This window comes from Trichechus manatus, unplaced genomic scaffold, assembly GCF_000243295.1.
Source record: "Trichechus manatus latirostris isolate Lorelei unplaced genomic scaffold, TriManLat1.0 scaffold00061, whole genome shotgun sequence".
In the NCBI taxonomy this organism is placed as follows: domain Eukaryota; kingdom Metazoa; phylum Chordata; class Mammalia; order Sirenia; family Trichechidae; genus Trichechus; species Trichechus manatus.
This window is the reverse complement of record NW_004443997.1, coordinates 13,087,206-13,105,325: the sequence shown is the minus strand read 5'-3', so window position 1 is coordinate 13,105,325 and position 18,120 is coordinate 13,087,206. Positions and strand designations below refer to the sequence as shown.

Below are 18,120 nucleotides of genomic sequence, written 5' to 3'. Positions count from 1 at the left end.
AGAACATACTCTTGAAGCGTTCTCAAAGACAAGAGAAGCATCTTTGATGAAACCCCCACTCTAACGGTCTACCCATAAATAGGTCAGGCCAGAGGTCAGGACCATAAAGATCTCTTCCTTTTCCCACAGTAGTTGATCTGATATGCTAAACCTACCTGCCCATGCCCTCTTCTCTGGGAATGGTTTCCACTCCCCTGCAAAAGAGGTAAGTCTATTCCATGCAGGCACAGCCTCCCCTAGAGGGAACATTTATTATTACTCAAGCCGGGCAAATCAGGTTTCCTCCTGGGACTATGTAACTGCAACACGGAAAGCCTGAGTCAGAAGGATATCGTGAACCCCAACTGGAAGATCGTGAACCCCAGCTGGAAGATCGTAAATATTGTGGGTGTGAGGCTACCAGGGACAGCTCCAGAATTTCTATTTTGAAGGAGCTTTAAGGGGAAGAGTTGCGGGAGGGAGGAAAAAGGGTTGGTTATCTGTTGTCTCTTCATTCACATAGTACTTCACATAAGAATGAAAAGTGTGAATTATCGGAGGGGTGGGGAAGAGATGCTGATTAAGCTTGTGAAGGACTAATTCCCCTCCAGCCACACAACTTGGTGTGGCCACCAAAACCAATACCTTGGTAAGCTGATGGCTAAGCAGGGGGAAAAAAAGAAAAAAACCACTGAACAACCAAGCAAATAGACACACAGAGAAAAGCTGAGGTGAGCAACTGAGAAAGATGCCTCAGTTCCTGACAGCTTTCCAGTTTCCCTTTGGCCCTGGGGAACTGTGCTCCTGACCTTGGTTCCCTTGCACCCAAAAAAGCTTTAACTAAAACACTCCACCATATTCATCCCGATGTCAGACTCCCCTTTCCTGGGTACCTAGGTGACTACTGATTAATTAGTTGCTTAGTCTTTTGAGGAAAGTTTATTTTCATTTTACATTGCTGATTATGTAATATAAATTATGCAGTCCTTGGGGAAAACATGCCAATAAAAACAGATATCCTAAGTCTGTCTTTTTAATAAGTATTTTTAAAACTTCATCAAGGGTGCTAGCGGTTTGGCCATAATTAGTATTACTGCCTTAATAACAGGGGTCAGCCAATATCAGCCATCTACAAAGCAAACAGAGGAAACAATAAGATTATGATGCATTGGTTAAGGCAATGTTTCCCAGAGCACGGGGGAGTACAGCTCCATCTGAAATGTTTTTAGGTAGTCTGTGGAGACAGGACTAGATAACACTCAGGGAGAAAGTAATCCCTTTTCTAATACTCCCTTTACGTTAAGAAAAAGTCTCAGTTTGGTGCTAGCCTATCTTTCAATTCTCCAACACTCATTTAATGTCTTTTTAAAACAGGAAGCATAACGGGCCTCAGACTTAGATCTTCACAAGTATCAAAATCTTTCAAGATTTTAATAACATTGTTTTTCATTGTACTGATCTTTATAGTTTTGTTCTCTTAAGACAAGTGATACAGGTGCTTTCCACTAATAGTGATTTAAATAATTTTTTAAATAAATTCAAATTAAAAAGTCAACCTTAAAAGACATTAAGTAAATAATAGTACAGATAATACTAGAATACAGCAAACATCATCAGATAGAAGTTTGGGAAACACTGGGTTAAATCGTTGGCTATACCAATGACTTTACGAGAGAGCCAGCAAGAAATTATCAAAACGTGTTGAATGAATGAGAAAGTCACACTACTGAGTAAACTTCAAACAGAAGCTCCTTTTCCTTTGAGATGCATGCAGTCAGCAGTAGGCCCTGCACACATGCAGGCCTACTGCCTACTTGAAGTGTAGAAGATGTCCTAGGAATTCTTGGTCCAGTCATACTCAGGGATACTGACAGTAAGGAGGTATCATCAATCTTGCAAATAAAAAACGAAGCCTTTAAATTGTTATGTTCTTGAAGCTGCCGTGAAAATCTCTAGAGAAGCTGAAAGGACAACCTGCACCACATCCACCTTCTACAAGAGCTTCAGAGACTACTAGAGATATTGCTCCAATTTAGAAAACTACTGAATACAAAATAGCTCCATCTTTATATTCCACTGTCCTTTGCTAAAAATCAATCAATCAATCCTAAATGTCTGAGACTAGGAGACTTGCTTTTACCATGAATACCAATCGTAGGTGAAACATTCTTTGAGTCAACAACCTTTGTTAAATACTTACACCGTGCCAGGGTTGGAGGGGATTGGATTTAAAAACGAGTAATATCTCCTAAATGATGGCCTCACATCCTCCATTTGCCCCCTTTTAATAAGCTATTTCTCACACAGCATTCAGAACTATCTTCTTAAAACGCAAGCCTGATCACATCATTCCTCAGGTTAAATCCCTTCAGTGCTTCCCAATGTCTTTAATACAAATTTCAAAATCCTTAAAATGGTTTACAAAGCTGAGTCCGTGTCTACCTCTCCTCCATCTCAATATTTCGACTACACAAATCTTTTCTTAGGTCCTCAAACGGACCAAGCTCCCTGTCTTGGATCTTCCCATGCCCTCTGTCTCTCCCTATCTCATCACCCCTGCTATTCTTTCATGTATGCCCCATTAAAATCACTTCCATAGCGAACCTCTTCTTGACCTGCCCCCAACAGCTCAGATGCCCATACTATAGTTAATAATAACAACCTGTATCTTTCCTTCAAAGCCTTTAACACAACTATAAAGACTATGTGTGCCAACACTTAAAAAAAACTGTCAAGACTGTAAGTTCCTTGGGAGCAGGAACCATGCTGTCCTGTTTAGTACTAGTTTCCAGCCTCTACAACTTGCCTAGCATGTATTAGGCCCTTAATAAATATGTCAAGTGAAGAAAATAATACATAAATAAGCAAGCTTTATAGAAAAAAATAAGACAATCTTCTGAGTTGGGTAGTCTATCGGGGAATGAGAGGTACATACATCTATACAACAATACAGTGACTACACTAGGAAGTTCAGAGACAATCATTAGGGATGGTTTCCAACTATTAAGGAGCCCTGGTGGTGGAGTGGTTAAGCACTCGGCTGCTAACCAAAAGGCTGGCAGTTAGAACCCACAGCCGCCCCTTGGAAACCCCACAGGGCAGTTCTACTCTGTCCTACAGGGTGGCTATGAGTCAGAATCGACTTGATGGCAATAGGTTTATACATATATATACCACAATAAAAAAAATTCTTTAGAAGTGAGGAAAAGATGAATCACCTTCACCTAACTGTCCAACAACAGATGAAAGGATAAATAAAATGTGGTACATACATACAATGGAATACTATGCAACAATAAAGAATAATGATGAGTCCATGAAACATCTTATAGCATGGATGAATCTGGGGGACATTACGCTGAGTGAAAGAAGTCAATCACAAAAGGACAAACATTGTATGATACCACTTTCATAAAAAGTCAACAACAGGTTTACATACAGAAAGCAACATTCTTTGATGGTTACCAGGGATGGGAGAAGGAGGGAAGGAGAATCACTTACTAGATAGTAGACGTGTTAATTCTGGTGAAGGGAAAGGCAATACATGACGTGGAGGAAGTCAGCACAACATGATCAAGGGAAATGAAGACACCGAGAGGTATGCAAGAATAAAGAACAACTATAGTAAATGTTATATACAATTTTGCAACAACAGTAATAGCAACCAAAGATTTGTGAGTGGTTACATAGGTAGATACGTATGCTATACACGTGGGAGGGCACATGGGAGTACATGTACGTGTATATATGGGTATCGCTGTGGGCATTTGTATATACATATTTGTATGTGCTGCATATATATTCATATATATAATAGAGCACATGGGGTCACAGTTATGGAAACTTCTTAAACATACCCAAACACTTCGTGGGATTGAGTTACTGGGCTAGAAGGCTAAGGATCATAGTCTCAGGGGACATCTAGGTCAACTGGCATAACACACTTCATAAAAATAATGTTCTACATTCTAGTTTGGTGAGCAGCATCTGGGGTCTTAAAAGCTTGTGAGCGACCATCTAAGATACAGCTATTGGTCTCTTCCCGTCTGGAGCAAAGGAGAGTGAAGGAAACCAAAGACTCAAGGAAGCAATCAGTCCACAGGACTAATGGCCCACACAAACCACAGCCTCCTCTAGCCTGAGACCAGAAGAACTAGATGGTGCCTGGATACCTCTAATGACTGCTCTGACCAGGGACACAACAGAAGGTCCCGGATAGAATGGGAGAAAAATGTAGAATGAAATTCAAGTTCATAAAAAAGACCAGACTTACTGGACTAATAGAGACTGGAGGAACCCCTGAGACTATCACCCTAAGACACCGTTTTTAACCTGGAACTGAAGCCACTCCCGGAGATCACCTTTCAGCCAAATAATAGACTGGCCTATAAAATAAACAATAACACCTGTTAGGAATGTGCTTCTCAGAACAATCAACTACATGAGACCAAACGGGCAACATTTGCCCAAAAGCAAAGATGAGAAGGCAAGGAAAGGCAGGGACACTGGAGGGAGGAAATGGAGAAGGCAGGGTGGGAATGGGGAGAGTGCTGACACATTGCGGGGGGTAGCAATCAATGTCACAGAACAACCTGTGTATAAACTGTTGAACGGGAAACTAACTTACTTTCACCTAAAACACAATAAAATGTAAAAAGAAAAAAAAAAATCACTCTCATAGCCCTGTCCACTTCTACCCACAACAATATTGAAGAAGAGCTGAAGTCCCAAAAAAGGTTTCTAACAGCTGTAAAACTCTAAAATCTTGGCAGTATAAATACTGTGAAACAAAGATAATGATGCTGCTGAATCTGAATGTGGTGAAGGGCTGGGTTTTCCAGTGAAAAGACCTCGGTTCAAGTCCCAGCTCTACTTACTAACTGCAAACCTAATCAAGTTAATCTCTCTGACCTTTAGTTTCTTACTCTGATGACAATAATCTTACCTACCTCATAGTGTAGTTAGTACACTAGTAAGCACTCAATTTATGCTGGCAGTTGTTGAACTTTTGGCTGGTGGGCAAGCACTACCATGCAGGAGCTTGTTCATGTGTCAGTTAATGAATGTCTGAATTCAATGAACAATAGTGGCTTCAGGGTACTGATGTATTTAAACAACAAAAGTAGGGGTTGTTCCAAAGTCTGAAGTTCAAAAGTCAAAAGTGCGGAAGTCAAGGACAGTATATATCCTTTCTTTTCCTATTCCTGCCAGTTTATATTAATCGCCTTGGATTCTAAAGAAGGTCTCTTGCAGTCCTCTTCCCATGTAGCTATAACAAAAACTACAAAATTCTGACTTCAGTATTGAGAATATGACATGTCACCTTGGTTAACATCCTGATGTTTAGCAATGTGAAACGGACATGGTTTTTCTTAGTGGAGAGTTCAAAGCACTAATTCTAAATGACTTATGGGACCAAAGGCATCTTCCTTGGTCCTCAAATACAATTTTAAAAATCCAATTATACTTAAATGTATCTTTTTTTTTTTTTTTTAGTTTAGAAAAAAAAAGAAGTCTGCAGGCAGCTGCTGCACAGAGCTATAATGAGCCACAAATTGTGAACCCTGGATTCAGCTCTAACCCTCCATCACCCACTCTGTACATATCATTAAACTTAGGCAAGTAAGTGTCCTCAACTCAGAGGGAGGTGGTTTCTAGCACAGTGCAACAGTCCACAGGGGTTCAAATCCTGGTTCCACCAAATGCTACCTGAGTGACCTTAGATAAACTGCACAACATCAATAAAGCTCCAATTTCCTCATCTGTTAAAAAAAAAAAAGGAGGGAGAGAATTAGAAAAAACAGACCTGCCTCAGAAGAATACCATGAAGATTAAATGGGAAAACCCATATAAAAGGCCAAGGACAGTGCCTGACACATCATTAGCAGTCTACACACATTAGCTATTGTCATTATTAACCATCTCACAGATTGTTGCCAGAATCAGACGAGATGTGAACATAAAGCATCATATAATCTACAAAAAGCAGAACCGACTGTGCCAGAAACACAAATCCTCCCCCCCGCCCCGGCAAAAAAAAAAGTTCAATTATCTCAGCCACATTCAGAACCTCCATTTAGTAACATCCACATTATAAATACCAGGTCTAATTTTGCTAAAACCACTGACCTTGACACTTCCTCACCATTAACTGATATAGACCATACAACCATCTAAGAGTTAAGGAAATGCAAAATGGACCACTGTCCAATTAACAGAATATCCCAGTTAGTGAAAAGGTGTTTCTCGCAGACTCAAATCTGTGTTTTCCCTTGATGTAGCGGGATGACATCAAGGTCTTAAAGCCTGCGGGTTGAGGTAAGCGCTGCGGAGGGGGGTCCACTTAGCAAGCGGAAGGCAAGCTGCAGAGAAAACCACAGAGAAGCTGCAAAAAGGAAGCACCCAGCCGCAGCCCTGCATGCCCCTTTGCCACGAGCGATCACAGTCTCTTCACTGCTATTTTGGGGCCAAGACCCTCCTACCCCGCAGCCTCCCACGTGTGCCCAGAGCAGCTGTTTCTCCATCAAAGAGCTCTGGGTTGGAGCCTCGAATCCCGGGCCCGCTCCTGACTCGCTCTGGGTGACCTTGCGTCAGCCCCTTCCTCTCTCTGGACCTCAGTTTCTCCATGTGCAGCTAAGTCCAGCTAGTCCGACACTCCCCAGGCCCTGTTCCCGTAAATAAAAAATCTTCAGTGGGGAATTTTCCTTCAGGTCGGGGGTCGCACCTTCACACCGGAGCGGGCTTCCCCCTAGGGGGGATCTCGGGTCTCCTTTAGAACTGCAATAACAACGCAGCCTGTGGGCAGCGCAGGTCTCGGAAGCGTCCCATAGGTCCTGCCTTTTGGGCCAGATCTGTGGACCCGCCGCTACCCCGACAGCGCCACCACCGTCTCAGGGCTCAGGGCGGCCCGGCGGGCGCTTACGCGAGGCCCGCGGCTGCGGCCTAGATGCCCGCGCGGGCCGTCTCCCGCGCCCCCCTGCCCCGCTCCCAAGCCCTCGGAGCCCCTCCTGGGCATTCCCTCAGCCTCGGCAGCCCTCGGCGCATCGGGCTGGCGGCCGAGCTGGCCCTAGGCACTCACCGTAAATGGGCCGGAGGCGCCTGTCGTTAGGGTCCTGCACATGGCCCCGCGTCGCCATGATGACAAGCGCAGAACCACAGTGCGCACGCGCGGGGCCGGCCCCCGGGAAGGGGTTGTTAAAGGGCCAGCAGAGGGCTCGCTCGTCTATCGCGATAGTCGCGGGTTGCGGAGTTGTTTCCAATAGATGCTTCAGTAGCAACTTTTCTTCCTTTTTCTGTTGGAATCAACCTGGCCAGAGGAGATGGCTGTTTCGGTTGATACCCTTTCAGAGTCGCCGACTGGGAAGTGAGGCGAGGGGAGAAAGCGCTCGGTCGAAGTTAGGGCTCAGGTGCACCTGATAATCCTATTGATCCTCTTCCTGAAGGACCAGTTAGACTTGTCTGATTAATTGTTGAGACACCGGTAACTCCTCCGAGAGGGTGACTCAGGAGATATAGGGGGAAGGGGGCTGATCAACAGTAAAAATCTGCCAGAAAAGGTCGAGAACCCTCCTCTCTGCCGGGGATCAGCCGACTAAGAAGCATCCTAAAGTAATAGTAATTTAGTATGTGCCTAGACACTGTGTTGTAAGCTCTTTAAATGTATTATCTCGTTTAAAACTCATAAAACCCCTGGTTTCTATCTACCTAGGAAAACCAAAAACTAAACCAGTTGGCCGTCAGTGGATTCTGACTCATAACCATCTACCTAGGAGGTACATACTATTATCTGCATGTTTACAGGTGGCTTTATTCGTGTAACAAATAATTATTGAATGCCCATTATGTGGCATGCTCTGTTTTAGGTGCGCAGGAAGCATCAATAAATAGAATAGACAAAGCCGTGATGGAGCTTTACTTGTAGTGGGGGAGACAGGCACTAACCAAGTAAAATAGACAGTATATTGTTGTTGGGTGCCAACAAGTCAATTCTGACTCATAATGACCCCATGTGACAAAGTAGAACTGTCCCATAGGATTTTCTCGGCTGTAATCTTTACAGAGCAGATTGCCAGGTCCTTTATCCTGTGGAGCCACTGGGTGAGTTTGAACCATGGACCTTTCCTGTCTGGTTAGCAAACAAGCGCGCTTAACCACTGCTCCACCGGGGCTCCTTGATGGTATATTAAACCAAAACAAACCAAACCTTTTGCGGTTGAGTGGATTCCTACTCATAGCAACACTATAGGACAGTAGAACTGCCCCATAGGTTTTCTTAGGAGCGGCTGGTGGATTCAAACTGCCAACTTTTGGTTAGCAGCCAATCTCTTAACCACTGCACCACCAGGGCTCCTGACAGTATGTTAGATGATGATTAAATGATGATAAATGCTACTGAGAGAAATAAAGCCAGGACTGGGAGGAAGAAAGCAATTCTAAACAGTGTGGTCAGAGAAAGCTTATCTGAGAAAGTGATATATGTCAAAGATTTGAAGAGGGTGGGGCAGAGAGGGAGCCAGGCAGGTATGCAGGCTTAGTGGGGTCTTGACTAAAGGCCACACAACAGTAGGTGGGATTCAAACCTGAGTCAGCCCTTCAGCGCGGTGTCCTCGGTGGCAGCCTTGACTAGCTAGCATCGCTCCCTTCTACTGTGGTTCCGTTCACTCTCTTTCTGGGCCTCATAGTGTCAAGACAAGGAGTCCTCAGACTTTTGTGGACATCAGAATTCCCTGCAGAACTTGATAAATATGAGTTTCCTGGCTTCTACCCCCAGAGGTTCTGAGCCAATAATTCTAGACTTGGAAAATCTGCCTTTTTAACTCAGCCCCAAATGATTCTGATATATATGATCCAGAAACCACTCTGAGAGATACTAATTAAAGGATGTAGAGCAAGTCTTTAGAACCACCGGGAGGGCAAGTTAACTATTACTATTAAAATTCTGAATATACTTACCAAAAAGAAAACTGTAACAATAATGGTAACAGTAACAATAATAACATTGTCGTTATTAGTTGCCACCCAGTCAGTTCAGACTCATGGCGACCCTATGTGTGTCAGAGTAGAACTGTGCTCCACAGGGTTTTTAATGGCTGATGTTTCAGAAGGAGATCCCAGGCCTTTCCACCCAGAGACCCCAAATAAAGTCTAGAGTTGATTAATAGTAATGCACCAATCTTGGTTTCTTAGTTTTGCAAACGTACCATGGTAATGTAAGATGTTAACATTAAGAGAAACTGGGTGAGGGGTTTATGGGAACTCTCTCTACTCTCTTTGCAACTTTTCTATAAACATAAAATTATTCCAAAATTAAGATTTTGGTTTAAAAATGTATCATTTTTCATAATCAGAAATAAGCTTTTTTTTTTTTTTTTCCCATCAGTACACTAAAAACTCTCATCTCCAACTCTGCCCCTAAGCTCACTAAAGTCAAAGGTCCAGTATCAAGTGCACGGAGGAATTACTATTGAGAACAGGGGTCCCTCCAACCAAAATATAATCTGTGATCCTTGTGAAAAATCATTCCCAAGGCTGAGGAGGCTTTAAAATACCCCAGCTAGAGATGTAATGTTTGAGGGGAGAAGGAAGTGTTCTAGATGAATGGTTCTCAAAGTGTGGTTCCCTGATCAGCAGCATCAGCAGCACCTCGGAACTTGTTCGATACACATTCTCAGGCCCTGCTCCAGTCCTGCTGAATCATAAACTCTTCAGGTGGAGTCCATCAGTCTATGCTTTTACAAGCCTTCCTGGTGATTCTGATTCAGGAGAAAATTTGATTCTCGGATGAGGGATTGGCAAATCATGACCCATGGACCAAATCTAGCTTACCACCTGTTTTCGCACAGACTTTACGCACAGTGGTTAAGAGCTATGGTGAGCTACGGCTGCTAACCAAAAGGCTGGCAGTTCGAATCCACCAGCTGCTCCTTGGGAACTCTGTAGAGCAGCTCTGCTCTGTCCTGTAGAGTTGCTATGAGTCAGAATTGACTCTATGGCAATAGGTTGGGTTTTTTACAGGTACACTAAGGATGGTTTTCACATTTTCAAATGGTCAAAAAAATAAAGAATGATATATTAAGATATAAAAATTACATAAAATCCAAATTTCTGTGTCTATAAATAAAATTTTCTGGACCACAACCATGCTCATTCATTTATGCATTGTCTTCGGCTGCTTTTGAATTTCAGTGGCAGAGTTGAGTACTGTAGTTGCAATAGAGACCCTACAGCCCCCAAGCCTAAAATATTCACTGTCTGACTCTACAGAAAAAGTTTGCCAACGCCTGCTCTAGGTTAACAGAGAGAGTTTAAATACTCCCAGGGTAGAGTTGACAAGTGAAATACAATTTTTGGAACGTACTTCTACGAAACTACTATTCATTTTTTATCTGAAGTTAAATGATTAGGCATGCTGTATTTTATTTGCTAAATCTGGCAACCCTATCCGAGAGAGAACTCATGCTCCCATAATCTGGCTAACCAGCAAAAATAAAGGGCAGGAGCCTCAGGTAAACTGACCTCTGATGTATGACCAGGCTGACCTGGGGCCCAAAAGGAGAGAGGAAGGAGGAGGCCTGGGCTTCATCTTTGGTGCAGAAGAAAGGGATGGTGAGTCACCTGAGTTTCAAACGTTTCCCAGAATGGAAAAATACAGCGCCTTCAAGAGGGGCACATTGGAGGTTCCTGGCCAGGTCTGTGGTTAGTCAGCTATGTTCTTAGGTTACCTTTCTTGGCCTGGCCCCAAAGGAGTGCTGATAGGCTAGACACTCAGCTCCCTGAACTTGGCAGAACCAGAGCATACCCTGGACCTACCTAACGGAGGCCTCTCTATTCTTGAGTCACGTCCTTGGTGGGATCTGTTTCCCCTCACCCTGAAAGCCTGTTTGGCATCCAAGCAGGATGAATTGGGCTTTCTCTTTCCCATTCCTACCTCTTGTCCTCAGGGCCTAAGGCTGAGGCAGTCACCTGACTCTGGGCCTGTCCTTACCTGCTCTCTGGGAGGCAGCTTCCTCACCCTTTGCCAAGCCTCAGTTATTTCACTTAACAAATGGGATGACCAAACCCCAAAAACCAAACCCATTTCCATCGAGTCAATTCCAACCATCAAAAGGGCCCAAAGCCCTCCATCTTGCTATATGATTCAGACTCTTAGAGATGATATTATGGGAATGTGCTTGGCATACGGTAACCAACCCATCGCCATCAAGTCAATTCTGACTCATAGCGACCCTATAGGACAGAGTAGAACTGCCCCACAGGGTTTCCAAGGAGTGGCTGGTAGATTCGAACTGCTGACGTTTTGGTTAGTAGCTGAATGCTTAACCATTGCGCCACAAGGGCTCCTGGTGCTCATTAAATGGTGGTTTCCAGTTTCTCAAATTAGAACAGGGTACGTCCTTCATTCGTGTCCTCTTTGGTAGCTGATTTGCTCTGGTGAAAAACCCTCTCCCTAAAAGTCAGTGAGGCACATGGGTGGCTTGTACCTGAGTAGCTGGGGGGTACAAAGAGGCAGGGCAGGATGACCTGCATGTAGTGTCTCCACCCCATGACTCTCCCAGCTTTTGTTTGTTTTTCTTTTCCACTTTGATGAATAAATTCTAATATAATCCTAATCCTTCACAAAATAAACAGAACAGTGACAGTTTCACAGTTTTCATCGTTGATTTCCTACACTTTCGTCAGAATCAACAGCAATTCTGACTCTGAAATCAAACAGAGTTGAGTCTAAATCCAGCCTCTGACATTTATCAACTACGTGACTCTAAGCAAGTTTCTGCATTGTAAAATTATTATAATGAAAGTATCTACCTCATAAAGTTGAAAGGAATACACAGAGTATATTCCTTCAATTATAAAGGAAATTAAAAAGTGGTTGCAGCAGTACGTCAACAGGGAAGTGCCAGAAGTTCAAGCCAGATTCTAAAGAGGACGTGGAACTGAACCAGAAAGAATTGGTCGATGTTCAGCCATGTCAGGAGGTAGCGTATGATCAAGAACCGATGGTGCTGAAGGAAGAAGTCCAGGCCGCACTGAAGGCACTGGTGAGAAACAAGTCTCCAGGAATTGACAGAATACCTATTGAGATGTTTCAACAAACGGATGAGGCGCTGGAGGTGCTCACTTGTCTATGCTGAGAAATTTGGAAGATAGCTACCTGGCCAACTGACTGGAAGTGATCCATATTTGTCCCATTCCAAAGAAAGGTGATCCAACAGAATGTGGGAATTATCGAACAATATTATTAATATCACACACAGGTAAAATTTTGCTGAAGATCATTCAAATGCGGCTGCAGCAGTACATCAACAGGGAACCACCAGAAGGTCAAGCCAGATTCAGAAGAGAATTTGGAACCAGCGATATCATTACTAATGTCAGATGGATTTTGGCTGAAAGCAGAGAATACCAGGAAGATGTTTACCCGTGTTTTATTGACTATGCAAAGGCATTGAACTGTGTGGGTCATAAGAAATTATGGATAACATTGCGAAGAATGGGAATTCCAGAACACTTAATTGTGCTCCTGAGGAACCTGTACGTAGACCAAGAGACAGTCATTTGAACAGAACAAAGGGATACTGCATGGTTTAAAGTCAGGAAAGGTGTGCATCAGGGTTGTATCCTTTCACCATACTTATTCAATCTGCATATAAAAACCAGAAAACCAAACTCATTGCTGTCAAGTCGATTCTGACTCATGGTGACCCCATGGGACAGAATAGAACTGCCCCATAGGTTTTCCAAGCAGTGGCTGGTGGATTCAAACTTCCAACCTTTTGGTTAGTAGCCAAATGCTTAAACCACTGCACCACCAGGGCTCCAAATCTGTATATGCTGAGCAAATAATCCGAGAACTGGACTATATAAAAAAAAGGCTGTCATCAGGACTGGTGGAAGACTCTTTAACAACCTGCGATATGCAGACGACACAACCTTGCTTGCTGAAAGCAAAGAGGACTTGAAGCACTGATGAAGATCAAAGACTACAACCTTCAGTATGGATTACAGCTTGACATAAGGAAAATAAAAATCCTCACAACTGAACCAATAAGCAACATTATAATAAACGGAGAAAAGACTGACGTTGTCAAGGGTTTCATTTTACTTGGATACACAATCAACGCCCATGGAAGCAGCAGTCAAGAAATCAAACGTATTGCATTGGGCAAATGTGCTACAAAAGACCTCTTTAAAGTGTTCAAAAGCAAAGGTGTCACTTTGAGGACTAAGGTGCACCTGACCAAGCCATGGTGTTTTCAGTTGCCTCGTTTGCATGTGAAAGCTGGACAATGAATAAGGAAGACCGAAGAAGAATTGATGCGTTTGAATTATGGTGTTGGTGAAGAATATTGACTATACCATGGACTGTCAGAAGAACAAACAAGTACAGCCAGGGTGCTCCTTGGAAGCGAGGATGGCGAGATTATGTCTCCCATACTTCGGACGTGTTGTTAGGAGAGACCAGTCCCTGGAGAAGGGCATCCTGCTTGGTAAGGTAGAGGGTCAGCAAAAAATAGGAAGGCCCCGTAAAACCAAATGTATAATTTCTATATTATAAAACTCACATGTTTAAAGTGTACAATTCAATGATTTTTATTACATTTACTGAGTTGTGCAACCATAAAAATAATTCCATTTCATAACATTCCTAACAGTCTAATAAGATCCCTTATAAAAAACAAGGTATATTTTTAAGTTTAAAAATTCATTAAATTTTAAAACATCATAAAAATAAAGGTAATGATACCTATGCATACATATCACAAGAGGTCCTGGTGGTGCAGTGGTTAAGTGCTCAGCTGCTAACTAGAAGGTCGGCAGTTCGAACCTACCAGCTGCTCCTCAAGAGAAAGCTGTGGCAATCGGTTTCCATAAGGATTACAGCCAGTGAAATCCTAAGGAGCAGATCTACTGTGTCCTATAGGGTCGCTGGGAGTCGAAATCGAATTGATGGCAGTGGGTGTACATATCACACGGATGTAAGTAATGTTAACATTTTGCAAGCATAGATAGACTTGATACTGCATGTACATTACTTCCTCTCCTCCTCAATGACCCTCGTCCTCTCCAGAGACAACCATTATTCTGTTATTGCCTGGTGTCTTTACTTCCATGTTTTCATGTATTTATTGCATACATATGGATGGATAAACAAAATATGATCTTATTTTGGTTCCTTTTAAATTTACATGAATGTTATATTATCCATATGCCTTTGTAAGTTGCTTTTTTCACCTAACAGTTTGATAAATACTCCCAGATTGCACTTCACAGAGGTCATACCAGTTTATACTTCCACAAGCAGCGTGTGAAAATGACTGTCCCTTGCCAACACAGTGTGTTCTCAAACTTTTGACTCTTTGACAATCTGATGGTGAAAAATGATATCTCAGTGTAATTCTAATTCATGTTTCTAGGTGATAAATGAGACTTAGCATATTTTCATCTGTTTAGGACCAAGTTGTATTTATTTTATTTTTTTGATCACTCTGGTCATGTCCTTTGGCAATTTTTTTCACATTGTAGTCTTTTCTCATTAATTTAGTATATATTATATATATATATATATATTAACCACATATACATATTAACCACATATATATACACATATATAATTTCCTTGTATATTAAGGAAATTAGCTCTATTCCATAAAACCAAAAAAAACCCAAACTCGTCACCATTGAATTGATTCTGATTCATAGCGACACTATAGGACAGAGTAGAACTACCCCATAGGGTTTCCACGGAGCGGCTGGTAGATTCAAACTGCTGACCTTTTGGTTAGCAGCCGAGCTCTTAACCACTGTGCAACCAGGACTCCGCTCCGTAAATAGGTGTGCAAATATTTTTTCCAGTGTATTGTTTGCCTTTGGACTCTTGGTGTAGGTTCTTTGCAATGAAGAAATTTTTTTTCCTTCCTCCACTCCAATAGTATTTAAAAATTACTTTATGTATTCTCCTAGCATTTTTATGGTTTCCCTTTTAACTTTCAAATCTTTGATACATTTGGAATTTATTTGTATGAATACTGACGTGGGGGCGTCCAATTTTATTGTATGATTTCTGTTTGCTCCAAACCTTATTTATTAAATAATCCATCTTTTCACACAAGTGGACAGTGACATTTTTATCATATATTAAATGCAACAATTTAAGGTTCCATTCAAGGGCAGGGCGGATCTGGCAGCTAAAAATAAGGAATTGCAGTGCGGGGTGGGTTCTGTGTTCTGACTCTGGACTTGCTCTGCATAGACTCTCAGCTGACAGGCTCTGGGGAGGGCCCTGTCAGCTACACTGGCTTCTGGATGCCAAGAAGGCAGCCCTTGATTTGAAATTAAGGAGCCTCTGGGAGGCAGTGCTGCTGTGTGATCAATTCTTCGGGAAGATAAAGCAGAAGAGATAAGAGTAAAACCAGCCAGGACATTCCCAAGCTGATTCTAACATTTTTATGGAAATTCAAATGACTTAGAATAGCCAAGACAATCTTGAAAAAGAGGAACAGAGTAGGAGGACTTATAGTATCAGATTTCAAGATTTACCATAAAACTGCAATCATTAAGACTGTGTGCAACTGGCATGATAGACGAGTAAATTAATAGAACAGAGAGTCCAGAAACAGACTCCTACATGTACGGTCAGTTGATTTATGGCAAAGGCCCAAGTGCAATTCAATGAAGGAAAAATGTTCCTTCTTCCACTAAATGGAGCAATAGGTTGTTATTTTGTTGTTAGGCACTGTCCTGACTCATAGTGACCCTACGTACAACCGAATGAAACACTACCCGGTCCTGCGCCATCCTCACAATCATCGCTATGTTTGAGCCTATTGTTGCAGCCACTGTGTCAATCCATCTTATTGAGAGTCTTCCTCTTTTTTGCTGACCCTCTGCTTTATCAAGCATGATGTCCATCTCCAGGGACTGGTCCCTCCTGATAACATATCCAGAGTATGTGAGATGAAGTCTCACCATCCTCACTTCCAAGGAGCATTCTGGCTGTACGTCTTCCAAGACAGATTTGTTTGTTCTTCTGGCAGTCCACGGTATATTCAATATTCTTCGCCAACACCATAATTCAAATGCATCAATTCTTCTTCGTTCTTCCTTATTCGTTGTCCAGCCTTCAGTATGGATTACACCTCAACATAAAGTAAACAAAAATCTTCACAACTGGACAAATAAGCAACATCATAATAATCTGAGAAAATATTGAAGTTGTCAAGGATTTCATTTTACTTAGATCCACAGTCAACGTCCGCGGAAGCAGCAGCCAAGAAATCAAATGATGTATTGCACTGGGCAAATATGCTGCAAAAGACCTCTTTAAAGTGTTCCAGGGAGCAAAGATGTTACTTTGAGGCCTAAGGTATGCCTGAGCTGAGCCATGGTATTGTCAGTTGCCTCATATGCATTCGAAAGCTGGGCAATGAATAAGGAGCAATAGGATATCTCAAAAAAAAAAAAGGAAAGAAAGAAACTGACCCCACCTCACACCATACACAAATATTAACTCAAGATAGATCATACACTTAATTATAAAAGGTTAAACAGGCTTCTAGAAAAAAACAGAGAATATCGTAGTAACCTTGGGGTAAGCAAGGATTTCTTAAATGAGTTACAAAAAACACTAATTGTAAAAGGTAAAACTCTTCTATTTGTTCAACATTTATTGAATGCCTACTGGGCACCCCACCCTGTGCTAGGTGCCAGAAACTCACCCATGAAAATGACATCAGCCCAGCCCTCCAGGAGCTCAGTCTAATGGGATGAACAGGCCCTTACTCAAGCAATTATACTGTAGCCTTCTAGGGGCTGTGATTGAGGTAATCACAGGAGGCAATGGGGGCTATAGGAGGGACCCCTTACAGAGTCCAGGGGTGTCTTGGAATGTGTGAAATCAAAACTGAGCCTTGAAGGATGACAGGAATCAGACAGGTTGTAGCAGAGAGAAAGAAGCATCATTTACAAAGGCCTGGCAGGGAGAGGGGTGAGTAGGTGGAACTGCAAAATATTCGGATTGGTTGGAGCAGGTGGATGGGGGCTTGATATGGTCCCAAGATTGTGTCTGTGTTGTTCATCTTTCTTTAATTGATCGTTTAGGGTGCAGGGTTCTCCGACTTCACTGAGCACAAGAATCACCTGCAGAACTTCTATGAACGCTCCGTGATCCCACCACAGAGAGTCTTATCCGGTGGGTTTGACGCTGGGCATTTTAACAAGCACCCCAGGTGATGCTGGTGCTGCCAGTTCTCAGACCACCCTCCAAAAAGCACTGACTTAGCACTGAGGTTCTTCCCCTGAAAATGAGGAAGTACTCTCTTAGACAGTCTGAAGGTGAGAGAACTGAGGGCTTTCCTGGAAAATCAGATCCTTCTCTGGACACTAGCAGTGATCTGTGTAGGCATCTGAGGGATCAAGCTCCCTCCAGCGGGGAGGGAGCAGCAGATCCTGGAAGCTGCCTAGTAACCCAGACAGTCTGGAAAATGTCGGGCATGCTCTGAGGACTCTGGTCCAATCCCCGCCTCCCTCATGAATATGCATGAGCACCCAGATATCAGCTGGGTTTCTTAGCTGCCTCGCCCTTCCCTGCCCAAACCCCACACTTGACACACACTGACACACGCACACACGCACATACACATGCTCACTCACACGTGTCTCATCCCCCTTCTTCACCACAATAGTTCTGGCAACATCTCCAGCTCCCTGTCAGAACTGATAAACTAATGTGAAATAACTTGGGGCCTGAGGATAAACCCACAGGAGGTTTCTAGGCCCCGCACTTCGACTGGGAAACTGGTTTCTAGCAGTGGTATTACAAGTATTTGTCAAGTAATAGATGGATATGCTTGTGAGTATGCATACAAAAAATCAAACAAAATGGATGCTTAAGGCCCCTCGTGAACCTTCACATGGCAGACACTGTTAATCGCCTCCCTAAGAGCTATGTGTGCCCCCTGCTCCCCAGCAGAGACCCTATTTCCTCTTCCCTGCTTGGGGCGTGACTGCCAGTTGTCTGACCCCCTCAGGTGGCCAGCTGGGGTGAGGGCCTGAGACACCCACTGAGGTTACCCAGAAATGAAGATAAAGGAACCCCAAAACTTGTAGGTGGAGATTAAAAGGCTAGTCAAACAAACAAACAAG

The 18,120-nt window shown here is 42.9% G+C and overlaps 1 protein-coding gene across 6 annotated transcripts in view; it reads right to left on the bottom strand.

Moving 5' to 3' along the window:
• Window positions 1-7,164, bottom strand: part of NAA25 (N-alpha-acetyltransferase 25, NatB auxiliary subunit) — a 61,757-nt gene extending 54,593 nt beyond the window's left edge. For 4 of the 6 annotated variants that reach the window (XR_002824532.1, XR_002824533.1, XM_023733794.1 and 1 more), the window contains exon 1: window positions 7,058-7,134. Coding sequence is in view for 3 of the 6 variants with exons in the window: in XM_023733794.1 (XP_023589562.1) it covers window positions 7,058-7,115 (58 nt within the window). In the remaining 3 variants the exon portion in view is untranslated. Of the gene's footprint in view, window positions 1-6,703; window positions 6,725-7,057 lie in introns of those variants that run through there. The other 2 variants (XM_004379067.2, XM_023733795.1) reach the window with 2 other exon arrangements.
• Window positions 7,165-18,120: the final 10,956 nt, after the last annotated feature.